Source organism: Microcaecilia unicolor, chromosome 2, assembly GCF_901765095.1.
Source record: "Microcaecilia unicolor chromosome 2, aMicUni1.1, whole genome shotgun sequence".
Classification (NCBI taxonomy): Eukaryota; Metazoa; Chordata; class Amphibia; order Gymnophiona; family Siphonopidae; genus Microcaecilia; species Microcaecilia unicolor.
Genome location: NC_044032.1, coordinates 420736808 through 420760704, shown reverse-complemented (window position 1 = coordinate 420760704; position 23897 = coordinate 420736808). Strand labels below are relative to the sequence as shown.

The 23897-nt window shown below is 44.1% G+C and overlaps 1 protein-coding gene across 1 annotated transcript in view; it reads left to right on the top strand.

The window, feature by feature from the left end:
* Positions 1–23897, top strand: part of LOC115461128 (alcohol dehydrogenase 1-like) — a 110204-nt gene that overhangs the window by 24350 nt on the left and 61957 nt on the right. The window contains exon 2 of the mRNA XM_030190724.1: positions 7637–7738. Coding sequence (XP_030046584.1) covers positions 7637–7738 — 102 coding nt within the window. The remainder of the gene's footprint in view (positions 1–7636; positions 7739–23897) is intronic.

Genomic DNA, 23897 nt, shown 5'->3' with positions numbered 1-23897 from the left:
GGAGGAAAATCCTGGAGAAGGACCGCGGTTGGCTGCCGATGGAACATCTGGGAATGGAGTGGATACTGTAACGTTTACGGAAGAAAGAGTTTATAAACAGCTGGAGAATCTGAAGGTGAACAAAACTATGGGGCCGGATGGGATACACCCCAAGATACTGAAGGAGCTCAGAGAGGTCCTGGCGAGACCTCTTAAAGATTTATTTAATAGATCTTTAGAGATGGGAGAGGTTCCGCGAGATTGGAGACAAGCAGATATGGTCCCTCTTCACAAATGTGGGGACAGGGAAGAAGTGGGTAACTATAGACCGGTAAGTCTCACGTCGATGGTAGGAAAAATAATGAAGTCGCTGCTGAAAGAAAAGATAGTTAACTTTCTAGAAATTGACGGGTTACAGGACCCGAGGCAACATGGCTTTACCAAAGGAAAATCCTGCCAAACGAATCTTATTGACTTTTTTTATTGGGTGACCAAAGAACTGGATGAGGGATGTGCGCTAGATGTAATCTACTTGGACTTCAGCAAAGCCTTTGATACGGTCCCCCACAGAAGACTCATGAACCTAAGGGTTGAACTTAGGACCGAAAGTGGTGAATTGGATAAGAAACTGGTTGACCGACAGGTGGCAGAGGGTGGTGGTAAATGGAATCTGCTCAGAGGAAAGGAAGGTGAGCAATGGAGTTCCTCAGGGGTCGGTGCTGGGGCCTATTCTGTTTAATATATTTGTGGGAGATATTGCTGAAGGGTTGGAAGAAAAGGTGTGCCTTTTTGTGGATGACATGAAAATAGCCAATAGATTGGATACCCTGGAGGGAGTAGAAACGATGAGAAGTGATCTCCGAACATTAGAAGAATGGTCGAGGGTCTGGCAGTTAAAATTTAATGTACACTAACAAAACCCTGCTAACATAAAAATATAAAAATATATCTACTACAGTGCTGTGTGTAAAAAATGAAAAAAAAATATATTTTTTTATTTTTATTAATTGCAAGTAGTGCTCAGTGACTGGGCAACCACCACTAGACTGACTGGCCGCCTTAAATGTGTTGTACCCGATAGTACATCATAGCACTATACCTCCTACCTGCCTGAGATGTTATACTTAGCAACTATTGATGATATAGAAATTCCTTGTCCCAAACTGAAAATTCAGTTGAAAATCACTTATCTTAGTGCTTTGCAGGTAGATTCAGCTGTGGCTGGTGGGAGTCCCAGTCGCTTAAAAATCGTGCCATGAAACAAAATAATGTGGAGCTTTTGAACCAGTTCCTTGTTGTTATGTGTCCTTGGTTCCCTACATGCAAGCATGTTTCGCCGTAGCATCATCAGGGGAACGCCATTCTTCAGGCAGGAACAGCACAATCTCCTCTCACACGTTTGGCCAGAACACCAGAATATATGTTCTTTTTAAAATTAAGTAGTACAGCTGCAGTGATGACAAATTTGATTGCACTGTGATCATTATTGCCTAGTGGCCCCACCACTATTATACCTGGCACCAAGTCCTGTGTACCAATAAGAACTAGATCAGTGATTCCCAAACCTGTGCTGTGGGATCCTTAGCCAGTCAGATTTTCAGGATATGCACAATGAATATTCATGAGGTAGATTTGCATGCACTGCATCATTGCAAGCACATTCATTGTGGGTATCCTGAAAACCCAACTACTGGACTAGTTTTCATTCTGGTTGGTTCCAGAACCAGCTGCTCCATAAAGCAGTCATTTATGGCATCTAGAAACATGCATGCATAAATGCCAATATTCTGCCTAAATGCTATTCTGCAAATACTCACGTTACAAAATGTGTATTTGCAATGGGTTTACATAGGATGTAGCATGGGCAGGACACTAGTGGGGCTCCCACTTGTGTGTGTAATTTAACAGAATACTGTGTTAAGCTCATCCCTGCTGCATTTAAGTGCCTGAATTTATGCCAACGCTAGGTGCACACTGATACCATGTTATGCCAGTATTCTACAAAGAAACACAGGCACCTTGGTTCCTTTATAGAATAGGTTCCTACCATGTGGCCTCGGGTGTCCAGTTATAGAATTGCCCAAAAAGGCACTGAAATCCTTTTCCCACAGACTGGCTCAGGACGGAGCTAGAGCTGGAGCAACACATGAAAAGCCTTCTTGGCAGTAAAATCAGTGGACTAGATTTGGTAGGGTATTTTGGAGCAATCCAGTACAAAGGCATTTTAAAATAATCCTCCGGACCAAGTGAACATTGCATCAGTGTTTGCTTTGCTGAAACACAGGGTTATATTCTATATGTGGGGCTTTAAAAAGTGGCACAGAGAAAAACGCTTAAGCGTATCCAATAAGCCGTGCCGAAAGTTTGGCGCAGTTTACAGAATAAATGCTTAAGCGGATAGGTCGTGCATAAATTTAGGTGCCACCATTTGCACCAACAAAAATGTAGTGCAAATACTCGAGCCTAAATTTACGCACGGAACACCCATATTACGCATGTAACTCAAAACCACATCCCTAGTCTGCCCCAAAATTCTCATGACCCTCCCATTTCTGTGCCCCCTTTTTCAGGCAGTGCTTAAATTTTAGGTGCAGATCCCACACTTAAAGTTATGTGCATAAGTCCCAATTAAATCTAATTAGTGCCAATAATTACTTGTTAAAAAGCAAGAATTGCCTGTTAAATAATACCAATTGTATCTTTTTTCTCTGTTATGGCGAAAGCCATGACCGAAATTGTAAGCCACATTGAACCTGCAAATAGGTGGGGAAATGTGGGATACAAATGCAACAAATAAATAAATTGCACATGCAAATCGGGGACGTGCCTAAATTTGCACACACAATTTATGGTGACTTATAGAATCAGGGGGATAGTGCTGTCTGTGGAGCCTTTTCCACTCCATGTAGTAGGCCAATGCTCTCTTGCAATCCAAGGTGTGCAAGCTGCTTTCGCCAGGATGGGCATGAGATCGGGGAAAGAATGTTGGCAAGATAATTGACTGGTTCAGATGGAACTCTGACACCACTTTCAGCAGGAACTTAGGGTGCTTGCAGAGGACTACTCTGTTGTGATAAAACTTAGAATAAGGTGCATCCACCACTAAGGCCTGAAACTCACTGACCCTGCGAGCTGAAGTAGCAGCAACCACTTCGATGTGAAGTACTTCAGATGGCAGGAATCCAGCAGCTTGAAAGGAGCTTTTATCAGCTGGGTGAGGATGATGTTGAGGTCCCATGATGCTGGCAGAGGTTTGACAGGGGGCTTTAACAAAAGCAAATCTCTCATGAAGCAAACAACTAGAGGCTGTCCAGAGATGGGCTTACCCATCTACATGTTGATGATAAGCATTAATCGCACTGAGGAGTTGGTCTTAGAAAGGTGTAAAAGGTATTCAAGCAGGGTCTTGTAGGGAATGAAATGGAATCTAGGCCTCTGCCCTCGCACCAGATGGCAAACTTCTTCCACTTAAAAGAGTAACACCTCTTAATGGAATCTTTCCTGGAAGCCAGCAAGACCTGGGAGACACCCTCGGAAAGACACAAAGAAACAAATTCTAGGCTCTCAACATCCAGGCAGTGAGGGCCAGAGACTGGAGGATGGGAGGCAGAAGAAATCCAGAAAACACTCCAATCTCCGTGGTTCTTGTTTGTGCAGCGCTGCGTATGCCTTGTAGCGCTATAGAAATGCTAAATAGTAGTAGTAGTAGTAGTTCTTCAGAGGATAACTCGAGAAGAAGAGAGGACCAGATCTGATAGGGCAATAAGAAGCAATCAGAATCATGGTCCTAGGGTCTTGCTTGAGTTTCATCAAAGTCTTCCCCACAAGAGGATATGCATACATAAGACCTATCCCCCAATGAAGGAGGAAGATATCCAACGCTAAGCTCTTGTGGGCCTGGAGCCTGGAACAGAACTGAGGGACTTTGTGATTGATGTGAGTGGCAAAGAGATCCACCAAAGGGGTGCCCCACGCTCGGACAATCTCCCGGGCAACGCTCATCTTGAGAGATCAGTCATGAGGTTGCATGACCCTGCTCAGTCTAGCAGATAAGTGGCTCGAAGGTTATACCATGCTGGACAGTCCAACGCCACATCCGAATGGCCTGAAACAGAAGTCATAATCCAGTGCCCCCCTGCTAGTTGGTGTAATACAGCGCAACCTGATTGTGCGTTTGAATGAGTATAATTTGATGTGAGACAGCCAATCTCTGAAAGCCTTTAGTGCATTCTAAATAGCCCAAAACTCCAGAAGATTTATCTGGAGATCTGTTCCTAGGGTGGACCAAGCACCTTGAGTGTGAAGCATGTCTACATGAGCTCCCCACCCCTAGATGAGATGCATCCATCGTCAGCTCTTTTTGCAGCTGAGGAATTTGGAATGGAAGCCCCAGAGTCAAATTGGATCGAATGGTCCACCACAAGAGGGACCGAGCAAGCTCCAGGGGCATTTGGATGACATCTTCCAGACCTCCCATGACTTGGCACTACTGAGAAGCTAGGGTCCATTAGGCAGTTCTTGTGTGAAGATGCGTCATGGGCTTCACATAGACTGTGGACACCATGTGTGCCATCTGCCGAGCAGTGACCTGCTGACAGGCTCGAACACAAGAAGCCAGTGCAACTAGAATGTCTGCTGTCAGCCCCAGGAGGAAGACTCGAACCTTCTGTATATTGAGCAGGGCTCCCATGAATTCTGGTTGCAGAACAGGGTGCAGATGGGACTTGGGGTAGTTTAAAACGAACCCTAGGAGCTTGACCTCCCAAATAGTCCTCCACATGGACTGCCAATCACAGGTCTTCACCAGCCAATCATCCAGATAAGGGAACACATGAACTCCCAGTCTTTGTAGTGATGCTGTGACTACCACTAGACATGCTGTACTGGAAGTGCTTTGTTCCAGCCAAAATCACAGATACTTCCTGTGAGCTGGAAGTATTGGGAAGTGTGTGTAAGCATCCTTCAAGTCCAGAGAGTATAGCCAAGGCTTTTTTTTGAGGGGGTACTTGGGGGTACTGAGTACCGGCACTTTTTCCATTCTCTGCTAAAATTGACCCATGGTCCCCAAGTTTTAATGAAAGAGCTCAGGCTCTGCACACCAATTCTGCCTTGTCATAGATTCTGTGACAGGTTGCAGGGGGCCTGGCTATTGTGGGGTGGATCTCTCAGTGATCACCCCATCTCTGAAGGGTGGCCTGGCATTTGAGTACTGGCACCTTTTTTGCTAGAGAAAACGCACTGAGTATAGCTAATCGTTTTCCTGAATCATGGGAAGGAGGGTGCAAGGGAAACCATCCTGAACTTTTCTTTGACCAGGAATTTATTCAGGGCCCTTAGGTCTAGGATGGGATGTATCCCCCCTGTCTTCTTTTGCACAAGGAAGTACCTGGAATAGAATCCCCGCCCTTCCTCCCCTGGTAGAACTGGCTCAAATGCATGGACCTTCAGAAGGGCTGAGAGTTCCTCTACAAGCACCTGCTTGTGCTGAGAGCTGAAGTAGACTTCTGTGATATACTACCCAGGTGGAACAGGTAGATATGAATTGCTTGTTCATTCTTTCCAAAAAGTCTAGGATTAGAGGGCATACAATGAAGCTACTAAGTAGTAAATTTAAAACTAATCAGAGAAAATATTTCTTCACTCAATGAGTATTTAAACTCTGGAATTCATTGTCAAAGAATGTGGTAAAAGTAGTTAGCTTAGCAGGGTTTAAAAATGTTTGGATAATTTCTTTTAAAAAAAAGTCTATAAGCCATTATTAGGATGGACTTGGGAAAATCCACTGCTTATTCCTAGGATAAGCAGCATAAAATCAGTTTTACTGTTCTGGGATCTTGCCAGGTACTTGTGACCTGGATTGGCCACTGTTGGAAACAGGATATTGGGCTTGATGGGCTTTTGGTCTGTCCCAGTATGGCAACACTTATTTTCTTGTGGGTGGTTTGTAAATTAATATAAATTAGAATGCTTAACTACAGGATATGTTTAATCATCTTAATAGAACTAGCCTTTGGGTTGATCTTCTACTAATGAAGCATCAGAAAGCATGAAACAGGAGAACAAATGAAAGGAAAAAAATTTAGCAGTGGAAAGTTCATGTCTTTTAAAAGCATACCTAAGAAGAACTAGAGAGGCACCTAGTAACACTAATGTAAATTCAGATGTATGGCAAAAGGATAAAGGGAGAAAGCTTCCACTGTCAGTACATCCATGGATAGAGGACTTACAAAGTTAGAAGCAGCCACTAAGGGGCAGTATGAGAGCCAAAGGTTACAACTGATACAGGACACTGCAGCTAAACTACTCTATGATGCCTGGAAATCAGATCATATTACCCCACTGCTAAAGGAACAAAACTGGCTTTTCATATTGAGTTGTATTCAGTATAAAATCCTTATCTTGGCACACAGCGCCTTCTATACTGGAACACCAAGGAATATGCATTCACTATTGCTTCTCTGTGTAGTCCGGCCACTTTGTTCAACTCAAGCAAATCTTTGAACTGTTTCCTCACTCACTAGATAGCTGAAGGGATACTGCTTTCAGGTGTCTTGCACCACTGCTATGGAATGTTCTCCCGATTGAAATCCTGCAGGAAAGTTCTGATATTAAAACAGGAGTTAAATCCTGGATAATTCAGAATGTTTATGAGGTAACCTAGCGGTACTGGTGAGTCACCAAACTAGTTTGGTTAATCTACATATAACTGCTGGTGTAAGGAATCTCTATTGTTCCCCTATTGTGTCCAGCTTCATGGCACTGTTTTTAGGATGGAATTGTTGTCCTGCTACTTCCCTGCCCTTTTGTTTCTTTATACATGAATTATCATATTTCTGCTTGTATTGTTTCTGATATTAGGTGAAGAGTGGTATACCAAATCCCTTGAAATCCCTGGATCTTACAATGTGATTGGCTTTTGGACTAGCAATAATAGGATATTATTTGATCAATGTATGATTGATTAGTTAATCATAAGTTTCTTTTGATTAAGGATTGGACTGGGGAGCATGATTACAGATCTTACCAAGACATGAGCAGTAGATGGTGATTTATTAAGTTTTAACTTGATAACCACCCATGGGACCTTTTAATGAATCTAATAAGCAGTCCAATTGCAGAGTAATCAGGTGGTTTGTTGTCATCCTACCCTTTGCCTTTATGTAGACAAAGACTGGGCAAGGAAAATATAAATGCTCAATTTTTCCAAGAAGTGGCACTCCTTGAGGTGTGAGTTGAGGAGGAGAGTGTATTTAAGTGAACACACATTCCTCATGAAGGATAAGGTCACTGGATCATGGGCAGGCTGCCTCTAGTGGCTCACAGGTATATTAAGATAAGCAGCAGGCCAAAGGAGTCACCCTTTCAAAATGATTGTGGGTGCAAAACCCAACACAAATACCTCTCCCTGGAGACAGTGAAGTTCTTTATTTTGGGTCCCTACAGAGCTGGCATGGCAAAGAGAGGAACCCTGCCTGAGAAAGGCAGAGCTGGCAAGCAGGGTTACAAGGGAATCACAAGAGGGTTTGTTTGTTTTTTTTTAAAGCTGGTGTTTGAATTGTATAACAATGTCATTTGTTTTCCTTTTTTCTCTCAGACTCTGTGTTTCATAAAATGAATGGTTTTAAAATAGGAATGTTTTATGCTTGGGTTTTTTTAGGTTATTAAGTGCAAGGCAGCCGTTGCCTGGGGACCCAATAAGCCACTCTCAATTGAGGAAATAGAGGTTGCACCACCAAAGGCTCATGAAGTCCGTATTAAGGTAAGGTATTTGTATTCAATGCAAATGTTGTACTCAGAAACTGATAAACCTTCAATGAACAAAGTTATTATTTTTTTATATAACATTCAGAAATAGTACCAGGCCTAAATACAGTGGACAGTCTCAAGGGTTTGGCTGTCTGGCATCCCATTTATACCAGGGCATGCTCAGTTCATGTTCACACATGCAGTATGTTTTAGCATCAGTTACAAACTGCTTCAACCTGAATGCTGATAGGTATCTCTATAGACATTTAGCATCAGTGAAGCATTAGAGATTTCATGCTGATCTTTAAAATGTTAAGATCCAAATGAGGTTATAAGAAACCAGACCTCTAATGTTCTCTTAGGCTTCCGCGGCCGACATCACGATTGTTGCAGTTGTCTGGGTCTTGACGCATCTGGGTAAGTGGAACCAAACATTTCAGCCATCATACTGTGGCTTTCATCGGGGTATGTTGTGAACTCTGCAGTTTGTCTTTATATATAGTGATTTCTCAAACTTGATTGAGGGAGGAAATTGAGGTGGAAAGTTCAAACGTCACCTCAAATCCCAGTCAATCTCCTTCCTTCCTAAGGAAACTACCCACCTCAAACCCCAGCCAATCAGGTTTGAGAGTCCACTATATATAAAAAGACAAACTGCAGACCTCACAACATATCCTGAAGAAAGCCACAGCACGATGACTGAAATATTGGTTCCACTTACTCAGACATGGATAACTGCAACAATCAGACCTCTAATCTTGGTAAGAAATTTAGTCTATTTATCTTTGGAGCTGGGGGAAGAAAAGGGAAATTTTCATTTCCCTTTATATGATTTGGAGATATTTGTACTGGGTTTCAGAACATTTTATTTATTTATTAGGATTTACTGCCTTTTTGAAGTAATTCACTCAATAAATAAATATTATTGTCAGTTTCTACACCTCTTCCCTGGGCTCACTGATCTCATCTCATGGTTTCCAGTATCATCTTTATGCTGATGACACCCAGCTATATCTCTTCACACCAGACATCACCGCGGAGACCCAGGCCAAGGTATCGGCCTGCTTATCCGACATTGCTGCATGGATGTCCAACCGCCACCTGAAACTGAACATGTCCAAGACCGAGCTTATCGTCTTTCCACCAAAACCCACTTCTCCTCTTCCTCCACTCTCTATCTCAGTTGATGGCACCCTCATCCTCCCTGTTTCATCTGCCCGCAACCTCGGAGTCATCTTCGACTCCTCTCTCTCCTTCTCTGCGCATATCCAGCAGATAGCCAAGTCCTGTCGCTTCTTTCTCTTTAACATCAGCAAAATTCGCCCTTTCCTCTCTGAGCACACCACCCGTACTCTCGTCCACGCTCTCATTACCTCTCGCCTTGACTACTGCAACCTACTCCTTACTGGCCTCCCACTTAGCCATCTATCCCCCCTTCAATCTGTTCAGAACTCTGCTGCACGTCTTATATTCCGCCTGAACCGATATACTCATATCACCCCTCTTCTCAGGTCACTTCACTGGCTTCCAATCAGATACCGCATACAGTTCAAGCTTCTCCTTCTTACCTACAAATGCACTCAGTCTGCAGCCCCTCATTACCTCTCTACCCTCATTTCCCCTTACGTTCCCGCCCGTAACTTCTGCTCACAGGACAAATCCCTCCTCTCAGTACCCTTCTCCACCACCGCCAACTCCAGGCTCCTCTCATTCTGCCTCGCCTCACCCTATGCTTGAAATCAACTTCCTGAGCCCTTACGCCAAGCCCCCTCCATACCCATCTTCAAATCCTTGCTCAAAGCCCACCTCTTCAATGTTGCTTTCGGCACCTAACCTTTATACATTTCAGGAAATCTAGACTGCCCCTATTTGACTGACTGTACATTTGTCCTTTAGATTGTAAGCTCCTTTGAGCAGGGACTGTCCTTCTAAGTTAAATTGTACAGCGCTGCGTAACCCTAGTAGCGCTTTAGAAATGTCAAGTAGTAGTAGTAGTAGTTTCTACATTTGATGTTTTTTGGAAATGAATAAATAAATGTCCAGCATTTCTCCTCTCTTCCCTCCCCTCCATCCATGTGCATCTCCTTCCTGACTTTCCTCCCCTCCATTCATCCATGTCCAGCAACTCTCCATTCTCCCCTGCCCTCTCCTCCATCCACCCATATCCAGCAAATTTCCTCTCTCCCCTGCCTCCTCCATTCATCCATCCATGTTCAGCAATTCTCCTCTCTCCTCTGCCCTCCCTTCCCCTCCATCCATGTCCAGGAACTCTCCATTCTCCCCTGCCCTCTCCTCCATCCACCCATATCCAGCAAATTTCCTCTCTCCCCTGCCCCCATTCATACACCCATGTCCAGCAATTCTCCTCTCCCCTGCCTTCCCCTCCATCCATCCATGTCCAGCAACTCTCCATTCTCCCCTGCCCTCTCCTCCATCCATCCATATCCAGCAAATTTGCTCTCTCCCTTGCCCCCTCCATCCATCCATCCATGTCCAGCAATTCTCCTCTCTCCCCTGCCCTCCCTTCCATCCATCCATGTCCAGCAATTCTCCTCTCTCCCCTGCCCTCCCCTCCTGTCCTGTCCAGCGATCTCTTCTCCCCTTGCCCTCCTCTCCAATTCCAGCGATCTCTTCTCTCCCCCTGCCCTCCCATCCATGTCCAGCGATCCTCCTTCCCTTCCTTAGCTCCCTGACAGCCCTTCTCTCCGTTCTTCCCCCCCCCCCCCCATGCCCCTTTTACTTTCAGGCGCAGCGACGACAGTGAAGAGGACAAGACAGCTTCTCCTTTCCCTCACACAGTGTCCCGCCCTCGCGGAAACAGGAAATGCATCATCACAGATGGCGGGACACTGTGTGAGGGAAGGGAGAAGCTGTGTTATCCTCTTCATTGCCGTCATTGCGCCTGAAAGTAAAAGGGTTAAACATGCACAAGGGGGGGAGGAACGGAGAGGAGGGCTGTCGATCGGGGAGCTGAGGGCGGGAAGGAGCGGAGGGACTGTCCGAGAGCTGCCTGGCTGCAGCGCTGCTGCGCCAGGCAGCCCTGCGTTTGGGGGGCAGCAGCCAGGGGAAGGTCACAGTTGGGCTAGGGAGGCTTAGCCTTCCCAAGCCTCTTATACGGGGCACCTATGACTGTCCTCCCATCCATGTCCATCAATTCGCCTCTGCCCTGCCCTCCCCTTCCCGTCCTCCCTCCCTCCTCTCGATGTCCCGTGATTCTCTCCTCCTGACATCATCTCGCCTTCAGCGTCCCCTTCCCCCTCATTGTTCCGCCCTCTGACGTCATTACATTTTGACGCAAGGGCGGGGCAATGAGTGGGAATGGATGTTACGACCCCAGGCATCCAGACGTAGAATGTTGGAGGTGCAAATTATTATATAGGATAATAGACCATTCCAAACCTGGGCTGCCTGAAATGGAAAAGAGCCTTCTAATATCTTCATATGACCATGTTTAAAAGAGGTAAAGTTCAATAAATAGCAGTTTAAAGGTCTGATAGTGCGTCTCCCAAAAGGAATATCAATCACATTAGATAGATGGATAGGTGCAAGCTCATTAAAAACCGTAAAAACCAAACATGATCATTTAAACTCTATATGCACTGGAACAGGGAGCTAATGAAGGTTCATAAATAGCATGATCATACCTAATGTGTGCATAAATTTGTCCAACACTTTATTTTGTAATAACTGAAGCTTCTTCCAAGTCTTAGCTGATATTCCAGAATAAATGGTATTACAGTAATTCAACTGAAATAATACCATATGCTAAAATAGTAAGGCAAAGTGAGCCTCACAAAAATAATATGTCTGTTATTGAGATTACACTAGAAACCAAAATTTCTTTGTATGATGAGTTTTATGGGGAAATGTCCTTGCTCTGTTCTGTATCCATTGTTGTTGGAGGGTCAGGAGGATCTCTGGATGCGGAATATGTTTGGCTTCAATACCGTATGTTACGAGTTATTTACCTGAGGTTCAAAAGATAAAGAGGAATTCAAGACTATTCGTAACACTTGAGCTTCTTGCTCATGTGAGGTCCCCGCCTTTCTAAACTTATATTTAAATCTGTGCTGTGATTCAGAGATGGCATTACCTTAGTTCTATATACCCTTCTACGTGTGCAGTTTTGTATGCAACAGACATGGGATATGATAATCTGTAACACCCCGATATTCAGCTGGCACTGGGCTGCACGATGATTGCCCAACGTTGGCGCTCAGACCAGATATTCAGTGCTGAGTCATATCCAGTAACTGGCATTGAATATCCAGTTTCATTTTTGGCTGCCGCAACTTAACTGGTTAAGCTAATATTCAGCGCCAACCAGTTAAGTGCTTAGCAGCCCATTTAACCGCAAATCATAACCAGTTTATAGCTGAATATCCACGTTTAACCAGTTATGTCACGTGATGTAGCTGGTTAGTGGATAACTGGTTTCTCTCCTGCGAATATCCGCATTTAGGTGCTAATACTCTGTTTAACTGGCCAGGAGCAGCCTGATCTTACGTGCTAAACACTTAACCAGTTAGTAGTGAATATTAGCTTAACCGGTTAAGTTGCTGCCATCAAATGAAACTGGATATTCAATACCAGTTGCCGGAAATGGCCTGGCATTGAATATCAAGTTGTAACATCAGCAGTGCCCATGACTGACTCAATATTGAGTGGAATTTGTCTTGCCTGCAAGTTGGAAAAGTTTGTTCATTTAAGATCATCAGTGTATGGGATCTTGGAGATGTTTATCATCTGAATGCTGAAATTCTGGTAACAAACAAATAATGTTCATCTGGGATCAAGTTCTTGACACAAAGAGGGGCATTTTCGAACGGGGACGACCATCTCTAAGGACGCTCAACTCTAAGGACAGTGCCGCGAAGGGGCGGGGCAACACATATTATCGAAACAAGATGGATGTCCATCTTTTGTTTTGATAATACGGTCGGGCATGCCCAAATCTTGACATTTAGGTCGACCTTAGAGATGGTTGCCTCGGTTTTCGGCGATAATGGAAACCAAAGACGTCTATCTCAAAAACGTCCAAATCCAAGCCCTTTGGTCGTGGGAGGAGCCAGCATTTGTAGTGCACTGGTCCCCCTCACATGCCAGGACACCAACCGGGCACCCTACGGGGCACTGCAGTGGACTTCAGAAATTGCTCCCAGGTGCATAACTCCCTTACCTTGGGTGCTGAGCCCCCCAGGTCCGCCTGCCTGAAGTACACTGCACCCACTACAACTGCTCCAGGGACCTGTATACTGTTGCGATGGACCTGAGTATGGCATTTGAGGCTGGCATAGAGGCTGGCAAAAAAGTATTTTTAAACTTGTTTTTTATGGTGGGATGGGGTTAGTGACCACTGGGGGAGTAAGGGGAGGTCATTCCCGATTCCCTCCGGTGGTCAGTTGGGGCACCTTTTTGAGGCTTAGTCGTGAAAAAAAATGGACCAAGTAAATTTGGCCAAGTGCTCGTCAGGGACGCCCTTCTTTTTTCTATTATCAGCCGAGGATGACCATCTCCAAATCACGCCCCAGTCCCGCCTTCGCTACTCTGCCGACATGCCCCCGTGAACTTTGGTCGTCCCTGTGACGGAAAGCAGTCGAGGGTGTCAAAAAATCGGCTTTCGATTATGCAGATTTGGATGACCTTGCGAGAAGGACGCCCATCTCCCGATTTGTGTCGAAAGATGGGTGTCCTTCTCTTTCGAAAATAAGCAGGAAAGTGTTGCATGGATATCTAGGTAACAATCCGAATGAATGAACATCTTGGGTGGAAACGAAATGACAATTACTAAGTGCAAATAGTAGATTTAGAGATGGGGGTAGCAGGCACTCTGTGATTGGGTGATCGGTATATGTGGAAATTGAGATATTGAGGGAGAACTTGGGAGAGTGGCAATTCAGGGATGGCAAGAATAGTGAGAGAGGCTGAGAGGGAAATTGGAAAAGTAGGGATATCAGAACAAGAGGAAGAGAGGAATAGCAAGCTTTCGGGGATTGGGTTGGATCTGGGGGCTTGAGTGGAGACTTGGAAGAGTGGGAATGCAAGGATTGGGAAGCAAAGTAGAGACTTATTGATGGTAGGACAGTGAAGACTTGGAGATTAGTTGGAGACTGAGAGTAAGAACTGAATGATTGAGTGCGGGATATGAGTGAGCAGTAAGAGACAGGGCTGTGGACATTAGAAGGGAATAAGAAATAGGAGGGGAGGGAATTGGCTGGTTAAAGAGCGAGAGACAGGAGAAGAATAGGAAAGCTGAGAAGGGGATGAGAATGAGAGTTGGACAGCTTGAAAGTAGTCAAAAGGTGACAAGAAGGAGAGTAAGGACTGGGAAGGATTTTGGAGGTTAGAACAAAGAGGTGAAATGAGGGAAATAGCAAAATCAAATCAACTAAAAAAGTGGCTATTAGGGAAAAGGACACAGGATATTGGCAGCAGCTTGTAATCAGGACCTTCCAGCAATTCCTAAACCAATCCCAGAGGCTCAATCCCTAATGCAAGGATGAACAATCAGCATTTCATAAGCCACATGTAGTTATTTTGAGTGCAAACTGTGACTGGTGAGTGAAGAACACCCTTCACCATTGATAGCTGATACTTCAACCCAGGCATAGGTATGCTATCTGCCTCCAATGCTAATAACTTCTGCATGCAGTGATTCTTCCCCTTCTCAGTAGTCAGTTCATGGACAAATATTGTATGAACAGCCTCTACCCACATGCTAGCTGCTGAGAAGGTGGAGTATTGCCAGAACTTCCTAGTAGTGCTACACTTGAGCCCTTGATAGAGCCAGTAGTGGGAGCGACCACAACTACTGCCACTACCACCCTCCAAGGAGAGAGTGAGGGAGCCTCTGTCTCACTCCAAAATTGCTACTGGTAGGACAGAACTTTAAAGTTAAGTCAATTGGGAAGGGGGATAATGGGGGTAAGAAGGAGGGAGAAGTAAAAACAGAAATAATGGGAGTAGGATGAAGGAGAATGATGAGTGAGAGAATGGAAATAGGGAGATGCTGGCAAAAACATAGTGAAGAAATAAATACTGAGAAGAAGGTGTCGGATAGAGACACTGGGCAGAGCACAAGGAGGTTACAAGGAGTAGGAGATGCTGGACAAAGCCTGAGTGGAATGGAGAGAGGAAAATTTTGAGCAGAAGGAGAGACATGTGGAGAATGTGTGAGGGCAAAATCAGAGCCAGCCCAAGGGTAACTGACACCCTAGGTGAACCTTCAGCTATACATTCCCTTTCTTCCCCCTCTCCTCAAGGCATGTAAAGGCAATCTCATGCTGGAAGCAAGAGATTAGATGGCATGCCCTCCAGGAACCCAAAAGAGAGGGCTGCTTCAGAGTTCTGCTTAGGGAGTAGGAAGTAAAGGAGGGGCCCTTCACTCAGAACACTGGGTAGAGGTTTGGGTTTGCCCCATCAAGAAAGAAGGCAATTTATGTTCCCAAGCTATATAATAAAGAAATTAAAAGTTTGCAATTTGTGGCTACATTCAGGAAAAATTGTAGCAAGTTGTTAAATTATGCAGCCTAGAACTCTAATATGAAAAATACTGATCCCTGACCCTGCACATTGGGCCACTGTAGTGTAATTGCATCTACAGAATTCCCCCTCTGTCAACAATTGGTGAAAAGTAGAACTAGGACACTTCCTCCTAGAACTCACCATACAAAAAAAAAAAAAAAAAAATATATATATATATATATATACAGTGCAATCCGCTTAAGTGCAAGGGTCTGGACCAAAGAAATACATGCAGTTAACCGGAACGTGCACTTAACCGTTGTGACCCAAAGAAGCTTGACATCTGATAAACATATGTACGGTATACAGTCTCCGTTAACTGACGTTATACAGTCTCCATTAACTGACGTTAGGCTTACTTGAAGTAATCAGTCATAGTCCTCTGTACACTCTTGTGTCTGTGAGTTCCACAGACTGTCTGCCAGACGGTTAAAAACTGTCATAGCACTGACATCCAGTGGCCTCCAGATAGGCCCACAAGGTGTTGAGACTCTCCAGCGCTCTTGCAAAAGTGACAGGAGGTTGTTGAATTTTGTCAGCATGTGCCTCACTGCTCATTTCATCATCTGTTTCATCATCAGCCGTTGCCTGCGTGTAGGTGCATATCTCGACGTCAATGCTGTCGTCAGCTGTTTGTAGATTGTAATCAGCAGCTACGTAGTGATGAAACTCCTCTTCAGTAACACCGGCTGGGATGTCAATAGCCTGTTCATCTGACACGTTTGCAAGAGCTGCATCTGTTTCGTCCCTCTCCACATTCCTAAAAAAGCTTGCCTGCTTGTAGCAGTTCACAATGGTTGCCTGTGTAACATGATTCCAGGCTTCTTTCTGCATATGTAGGGAATCCAACAGTGATAGTTTACGAGCCAGTTCAACAGCACATTTATCTTTGCCAGTCTGGTCATCCATAACGCTCATCAGACGACATAGCACAAGAGCCCGATAATGTTGTTTGAAATTGGCTATTATGCCCTGATCCATAGGTTGGATCAGAGAGGTAGTGTTTGGTGGCAGGAAGACCACCTTGACGTTAGACAGCCTGACATCATCACTGTGTGCAGCACAATTATCACAAAGCAACAAAATCTGACGCTTTTGTGCCTGCATTCTAGTGTCTAACTTCTTTAGCCACTGCTTCCAAATTTCCCCAGTCATCCATGAATTTGCGTTAGCCTCGTATGACACAGGAAGTTGCTTAACATTCTTGAAGCAACGGGGCTATTTGCTCTTTCCAATGACGAGTGGTTCCAACTTCTCACTCCAATCCATATTGCAGCAGAAGAGGATCGTCAGTCGGTCCTTCGAAGTTTTACTTCCTCTAGTTTCGGCTTGTTTGAATGCAAGTGTTCCATCAGGAATCGCTCGCCAGTAGAGACCATTTTCATCACCATTGAAAATATCACGAGGTGCAAACTCATTCAAGATGGTAGGAAGAACTGAAACAACCCAATTTTCAGCACTAAAGTCATCAGTGTCTTGTTTCTCACCATGCTGTTTCTTGAATTTTATGTCGTTCCTCTCCTTCCATCTTTCCAACCATCCAGCAGTGGCTTTGAATTCAGTTAGTCCAAGACTTTCAGCTAGCTGATTAGCTTTCTCCATAAGCAGAGGACCACTGACAGGAAACTGTCTGCTCCTGACTTGAGAAAACCACCGAAGAAGAGCATCTTCTACATCCTCAGCTTTTCCCACCCATTTACGTTTCCGGTGTGGATTTGTATTGTTTTGCCAGTCTTCCAGAAGCTGGTCTTTCTGCTTCAAGATATGTGAAATTTGACTGGGATTGACACCATATTCTTTAGCAATAGATGCTTGACTTTGTTCTCTAATTTTTTAAGAACTTCTATTCGTTCAGCCAGTGTTATTTACAGTTGTGCGACGACGACGACTCCAGTGTACACTCTAACAACATTCTTTCGCTTTTTCTGCCTGTGGCAGTTAAACAATGAGATTTCAAATTTACCGCCCCTTTGTCACGCACCAATCGGCTTCCATATTCCGTACATGCGCTTATGCAGAGTCTTTCCTGCAGAGGAGCGGTCTTAAACCATGCATATAAGCGAACTTGTCAGTGGTGCGCTAAAACGAAGTTTGTCCCCATAGAAATTGATGGCGCCAAAAACGGGACCGAAGTACGGCATGCAGTTAAACAGAGCATGCGCTTATCCGACGTGCACTTAAATGGAGTGCACTGTATATGCCTACCTGATCCTGGTTTCATCTCTTTGATAGCAACATAAACTCTCTCCAGGACAAGGCATATTGTGGAGTAATACAAAATCTTACAAAACAGTTACTCAAGAACACAACTCACACAGTAATCCAGAAATAAATGCAGCATTATAAATATTGCAAGGGGCCCTAGATCATCATTACACCTATTGGGTACCTTGAGGAACCATCTAAGCAAAAAAACAGGGATCTTATAACTGAATCAGACACTTCATTTCTTGAAATCGATTCACCAGGAAGGAAGATAGTCATATGGGTATCTTACCACCATCCCTAAAGTAGTTAGTCTTATGGGTGATCAACTAGATCAAAAGCCACAGAAAATCTAGTTGCATGACCACAGCTCTTTCCCCTTTACAAACAATATCTTAACAAGGAGGACTAGACCATTTTGCCAAAAAGGGAAGATTGGAAACAGAGCATGGTTCTTCATACAAATGGAGTCTAAATTTGATTTCTTTAAGCAGGGAGCTAACAAGTAGAGGTAAGCCAAGAGAGCATGTGATTAGCTTAGGCGAGTTTTAAAAAGGTTTGGACGGCTTCCTAAAGGAAAAGTCCAAAGACTATTATTAAATGGACTGGGGAAAATCCACTATTTCTTGGATAAGCAGTATAAAATGTTTTGTACGTTTTTGGGATCTTGCCAGGTATTTGTGACCTGGATTGGAAACAGGATGCTGGGCTCGATGGACCTTTGGTCTTTCCCAGTATGGCAAAACGTATGTACTTATGTGATCATCAGAACATACTACCATCCTCAAGAAAACAGGCTTCTATATCACTATTTCCTTTGCTACACTTCTCCAACAAAGCTGTCACCTCTTTAAAAGTGACCTTTAAAAACACTGTCCATGAAGTAGATTGAGGGTTTAAAAGGACAAAGCTTGCAGATGCCATCCTTAGTAGCCTTCCCTGTCCTGAACCAGAATTTCACCCTGTCTGACACACCTCCTTGCACCCCTGCACCACCCACTGTGCTACTGCCAAGAGAGGGAGACAAAGGGAGCAATTGCACCCTGTGTGGCTGCACTTCTCGCACAGCTCTCAGGGTGGCCCTGCTGACCAGCTCTACAAACTAAATTAAGAAGAGAGGTTCTTCATTTTTCTTCTTTTGACTGAACAAAAAATGGTGGAACACACACAAAAGGAGAGTCAGATACTATTCCATCGGCAGCAAAAACAGAGAACATAAGAATATAAGCTTGCCATTCTGGGACAGACTGAAGGTCCATCAAGCCTAATATCCTGTTTCCAGCAGTGGTTAATCCAGGTCACAAGTATATGGCAAAATCCCAGAACAGTAAAATAGATTTTATGCTAAATAAGCCGTGAATTTTCCCAAGTCCATCTTATTTATTTATTTACCACCTTTTTGAAGGAATTCACTCAAGGCAGTATACAGCATGAACAAGTCAAACATAAGCAACAGACAATTACAGCAGTAAAAATATTCAAACAACAGTACAAAGTATGGCACTGTATGCTACATTACAATGTCAACACAATACACAGTAAACATTTTAATAGACAGCATAGGGTGTAAGCAAAGCTGGAACATATACATAGATAGGATAGAGTAACAGGAGTAAGAAAATAAGGGACTAGTGTAAAGAGAGCTGCAGATGAGATCAGAAAGATGCTTGAACATTATCTTGGCTAGAGTAGGAGTGGATAAACATGTCTTGCTATAATATGTGCAGCTGGTGTCATTTACTTCATCTGTTAAAGACCTGGTTCAAAGATTAGTATGGAAAATCTGATGGATGGGTGGAATAGAGGGGGATTTGGCATATTGAACCTATGGTGGTATAATAGAGCCTGTATGATCCGACACCTGAGAGACTGGCTAAAGGGAGAATCACGGTATACCCCATTGCAGATGGAAGCGGATTGGTTGCGACCTCTGCATTTTAATTATGTACTGCAGGCTGAAGCTTTAGATCTGCCTATTTATATTCGTAGAAGTATGTTGGTGAAGCCGTTGCGGACGATATGGGGGGAGATGGCAAGGCTCTGGTCCTTTGATGCACATATTAGTAGATTGCTACCCATTAGAAGTAACGGAAACTTTAAACCAGGGTTAGAGAATAAACGTATCCGGAGCTGGGGTGATAAAGGACTTCACATGGTAGAGGATTTTGTAGACAAGGATGGGCGCCTTAAACCCATGGACTCCTTGAATCTCAATTCTAATACATGGGCAGATACATACGCCTTTAAACAGGTTTCTCACTACATTCTCACGCTGCCTACACACTTTTTGGAAGTTGATGTGACCTCCAAATTTGACGAACTTTTTGATACGCCAACAACTGATCCAGCTTCTATCTCAATGTTGCACAAAAGGTTATTAATGAGTAGACCACCAAAGAATCTCGAAAGGTTGGCCAGGAAGTGGACGGCAGATATACAGAAACAGATTAGTATAGACGTATTAAGGAGCAGCTTGAGGCAGATCAGGGGACGGATTAGTAGCGTGGAATTGAGGGAATGCCAAGGAAGAAGTATTTACAGGGCATACACTTCATTGTCGAGATTATATCAAATGGGTAGGGCGGAATCATCAGCTTGTGGTAGGTGCGGAGATCCCAATCATAACTATTATCATGCTATATGGGCTTGCGCAGCAATATCCGCTTACTGGGAGCAAATAGCGAAGTTCTTAGGCAAAATCCTGGGGCGGAGGGTGACATTGACACCGGAGACGGCCCTTTTGGGGGTCCACTTACTGAAGGGGAAAGGTACCGTTAGTCATAACCTGCTAATCTTTAAAGCGTGTCTCGTGGGAAAAAAATGCATTTTAGTTAACTGGATACATGTAGAGGCACCGTCGTTTTGGCAATGGCGCAACAGGTGGCATGCATTGCTACTAATGGAGCTGCGAGATTCATATTATAAACCCAAAACACAGCGTAAATTCTACTTAATATGGGAATCATATATTAATGCTTTCCATCCTTAATCGACTGAACTTGGACCCAGCGAAGTTAGCTAAGGGTTTTGGACAGTGAATAGGTCAATTTCCCTGGGCTATTGGAGATATGTAGCTGCCTGGAAGGGGGGTGGACAAAGGGGGGAGGGAGGTTACAGGGGGGAGGAATATTAGAGGGGTAAGGAAGGGCAGACGGGGGGTTGCGGGGAGGGATATAGAGGTACGGATAAGGGAGAAATAGCTGGGAGTAAGGAGGGAGGAAGCTAAAGAGAAAAGTGATGGCTACCTCCTATGTTATGATTACAAGTTGTTCATTTGTTTCCTGATGTATCTTGAACATAGCGTATGAATATTGTATTGTTTGTGATAGGTCATCAATAAAATTATTTAAAACTAAAAAAAAAAAAAAAAAAAAAAAAGACCTGGTTCAAGAGTCAGGCTTTCACATGCTTCCTGAAGTAGAGATAATGGCTTATAGACTTTTCTTTTGGGAAATTATCCAGAAGTGTAGCCAGGTTCAGCCAGGTTGACGGCGCAGAGGGAGCGAGAGCGGACTTCCGCCGGCGTACATTTTCAGTGCTGCACAACGAAAAAAATAGGCACCCGCGCCAGCCGAACTCCACTTAGGGGAACGGCCGCTCCCCTGGTGCCCCACCTAGCTACGCCACTGAAATTATCCAAACCTTTTTTAAATCCTACTATGCTAACTGCTTCTCTGGCATGAAATTCCCAAGTTTAATTACAAGTTGAGTGAAGAAATATTTTCTCCAGTTTGTTTTAAATGTACTACTTAGTAGCTTCATTACATGTCCCTAGTCCTAGTATTTTTGAAAAGAGTAAACAAATGATTCATGTCTACCTGTTCCACTCCACTCAGTATTTTATAGACCTCTACCATATCTCCCTTTAGTTATCTCTTCTCCAAGCTGAAGAGCCCTAGCAGCTTTAGCCTTTCTTCATTGGGAAGGCATCCCATCCCCTGTAACATTTTCGTCGCCCTTCTCTGTACCTTTTCTAATTCTGTTATATTTTTTTTTTGAGATGCAGTGACCAGAATTGCACACAATATTTGAGGTGTGGTCTCACCATGGAGTGATATAAAGGCATTATAACATTCTCACTTTTGTTTTACATTCCTTTTCTAATAATTCCTAACATTCCTATTTGCTTTCTTAGCCACCGCTGCACACTGAGCAGAGGGTTTCAATACATCATCAACGATGACACCTAGATCCCTTTCCTGCGCGGTGATTCCTATTGTGGAATCTTGCATCACGTAGCTATAGTTTGGCTTCCCATTTCCCACATGCATGCACTTGTTCACATTAACTGTCATCCGCCATTTGGATGCCCAACAGCAAAAACAAAAGAGAACACTAGCAAGAATCTAGAGAACAAAAGGTAATTTGAACAGAGTTTATTTAACTTAGAAATTGTGCTCTGACATAGCTATGGTTCACCCAAATGGGCTACATCAAGGATCATAAAACATCAGAAAGGATACTGTTCACTCAAATCACAGCACCAAGACTAAAACACAACTGCTGCTTCCTCAGAAAAAATGGTTTATTGTTTATTAAAAATTTTCTGGACCACAGTTTACAAAATGAAATCAAGGAAAAACAGGGAGAAAGGGAACTACAATTCAAATAAGAAAGAGCCAGGCACTCCAAGAAAAGAAACACTTACAGCCAAGATAGAACCAAAATCTATTCTTCTGCATCCATAGCAGTGTTGTCAAACTTCTTTTCCATACCTAGAAGGTAAGCTAGGCTGATAGAGAGAGGTGTGACCAGCAGAAGAAAGGAGGTGTTGATGCCCCTGTATAAGTCGTTGGTGAGGCCCCACCTGGAGTATTGTGTTCAGTTTTGGAGGCCGTATCTTGCTAAGGATGTAAAAAGACTTGAAGTGGTGCAAAGAAAAGCTACAAAAAAGGTATGGGATTTTTGTTACAAGACGTATGAGGAGAGACTTGCTGACCTGAACATGTATACCCTGGAGGAAAGGAGAAACAGGGGTGATATGATACAGACGTTCAAATATTTGAAAGGTATTAATCTGCAAACGAACCTTTTCCATAGATGGGAAGGTGGTAGAACTAGAGGACATGAAATGAGATTGAAGGGGGGCAGACTCAAGAAAAATGTCAGGAAGTATTTTTTCATGGAGAGAGTGGTGGATACTTGGAATGCCCTCCCGCGGGAGGTGGTGGAGATGAAAACGGTAACGGAATTCAAAAATGCGTGGGATAAGCATAAAGGAGTCCTGTTCAGAAGGAATGGATCCTCAGAAGCTTAGCGGAGATTGGATGGCAGAGCAGGTGGTGGGAGGCAGGGCTAGTGCTGGGAAGACTTCTACTGTCTGTGCCTTGAAAATGGTAGATACAAATCCAAAGTCAGGTATACACATAAAGTAGCACATATGAGTTTATCTTGTTGGGCAGACTGGATGGACCGTACAGGTCTTTCTCTGCCGTCATCTACTATGTTACTATCCTGCTTGTTTTCGAAGGAGAAGGGCGCCCATCTTCCAACACAAATAAGGAGATGGGCGTCCTTCTCCTAAGGTCGCCCAAATCGGCATAACCGAAAGCCGATTTTGGGCGTCCTCAACTGCTTTCCGTTGTGGGGACGACCAAAGTTAAAGGGGGCGTGTCGGGGGCGTGGTTAACAGATGGGCGTCCTCGGCCGATAATGGAAAAAAGAAGGGTGTCCCTGATGAGCATTTGGCTGACTTTACTTGGTCCATTTTTTTTCACGACCAAGCCTCAAAAAGGTGCCCGAACTGACCAGATGACCACCAGAGGGAATTTGGGATGACCTCCCCTTACTCCCCCAATGGTCACTAACCACCTCCCACCCCGAAAAAAACAACTTCAAAAACTTTTTTTTTTTAGAGTATGTGTTCCGCTATGCCTCCAGTTGAGGACATCCAAAATGTGGATGTTTCAGTGAGAAGGACATCCATGCCTTTGCTATGCATCTGACACCCTCTTTGTATTTGGATTTTGGATCACAAGTAGCAGCTACTTGTGATCCAAAATCCAAATAAATAAATAAAGAGGGTATGCACGTCCCTGGGGGGGGGAAGTATGTGTGGGTCAGCTGAGGCATAACGAAGGTGTGGGCGTCCTTCTTTCAAACATTTTGGACATCCTCAACTGCCCCCCACAGGGATGGCCAAATTTCAAGGGAGTGGAGTAAAGTGGAGGAGTGGCAGAGTAGCCTAGTGGTTAGAGCACTGGTCTTGCAATCTAGAGGTGGCTGGTTCAAATCCTACTGCTCCTACTTGTGATCCAAAATCCAAATAAATAAATAAATAAAGAGGGTGTCAGAGGCATAGCAAAGGCATGGATGTCCTTCTCACAGAAACATCCACATTTTGGATGTCCTCAACTGCTGTTGCTTCCCCTCCTTAGGAAGGAAATCGTGTGCAAATGAGCTAACAGCAAGCAGCTCATTTGCAAGCAATTTCCTTCATGCAT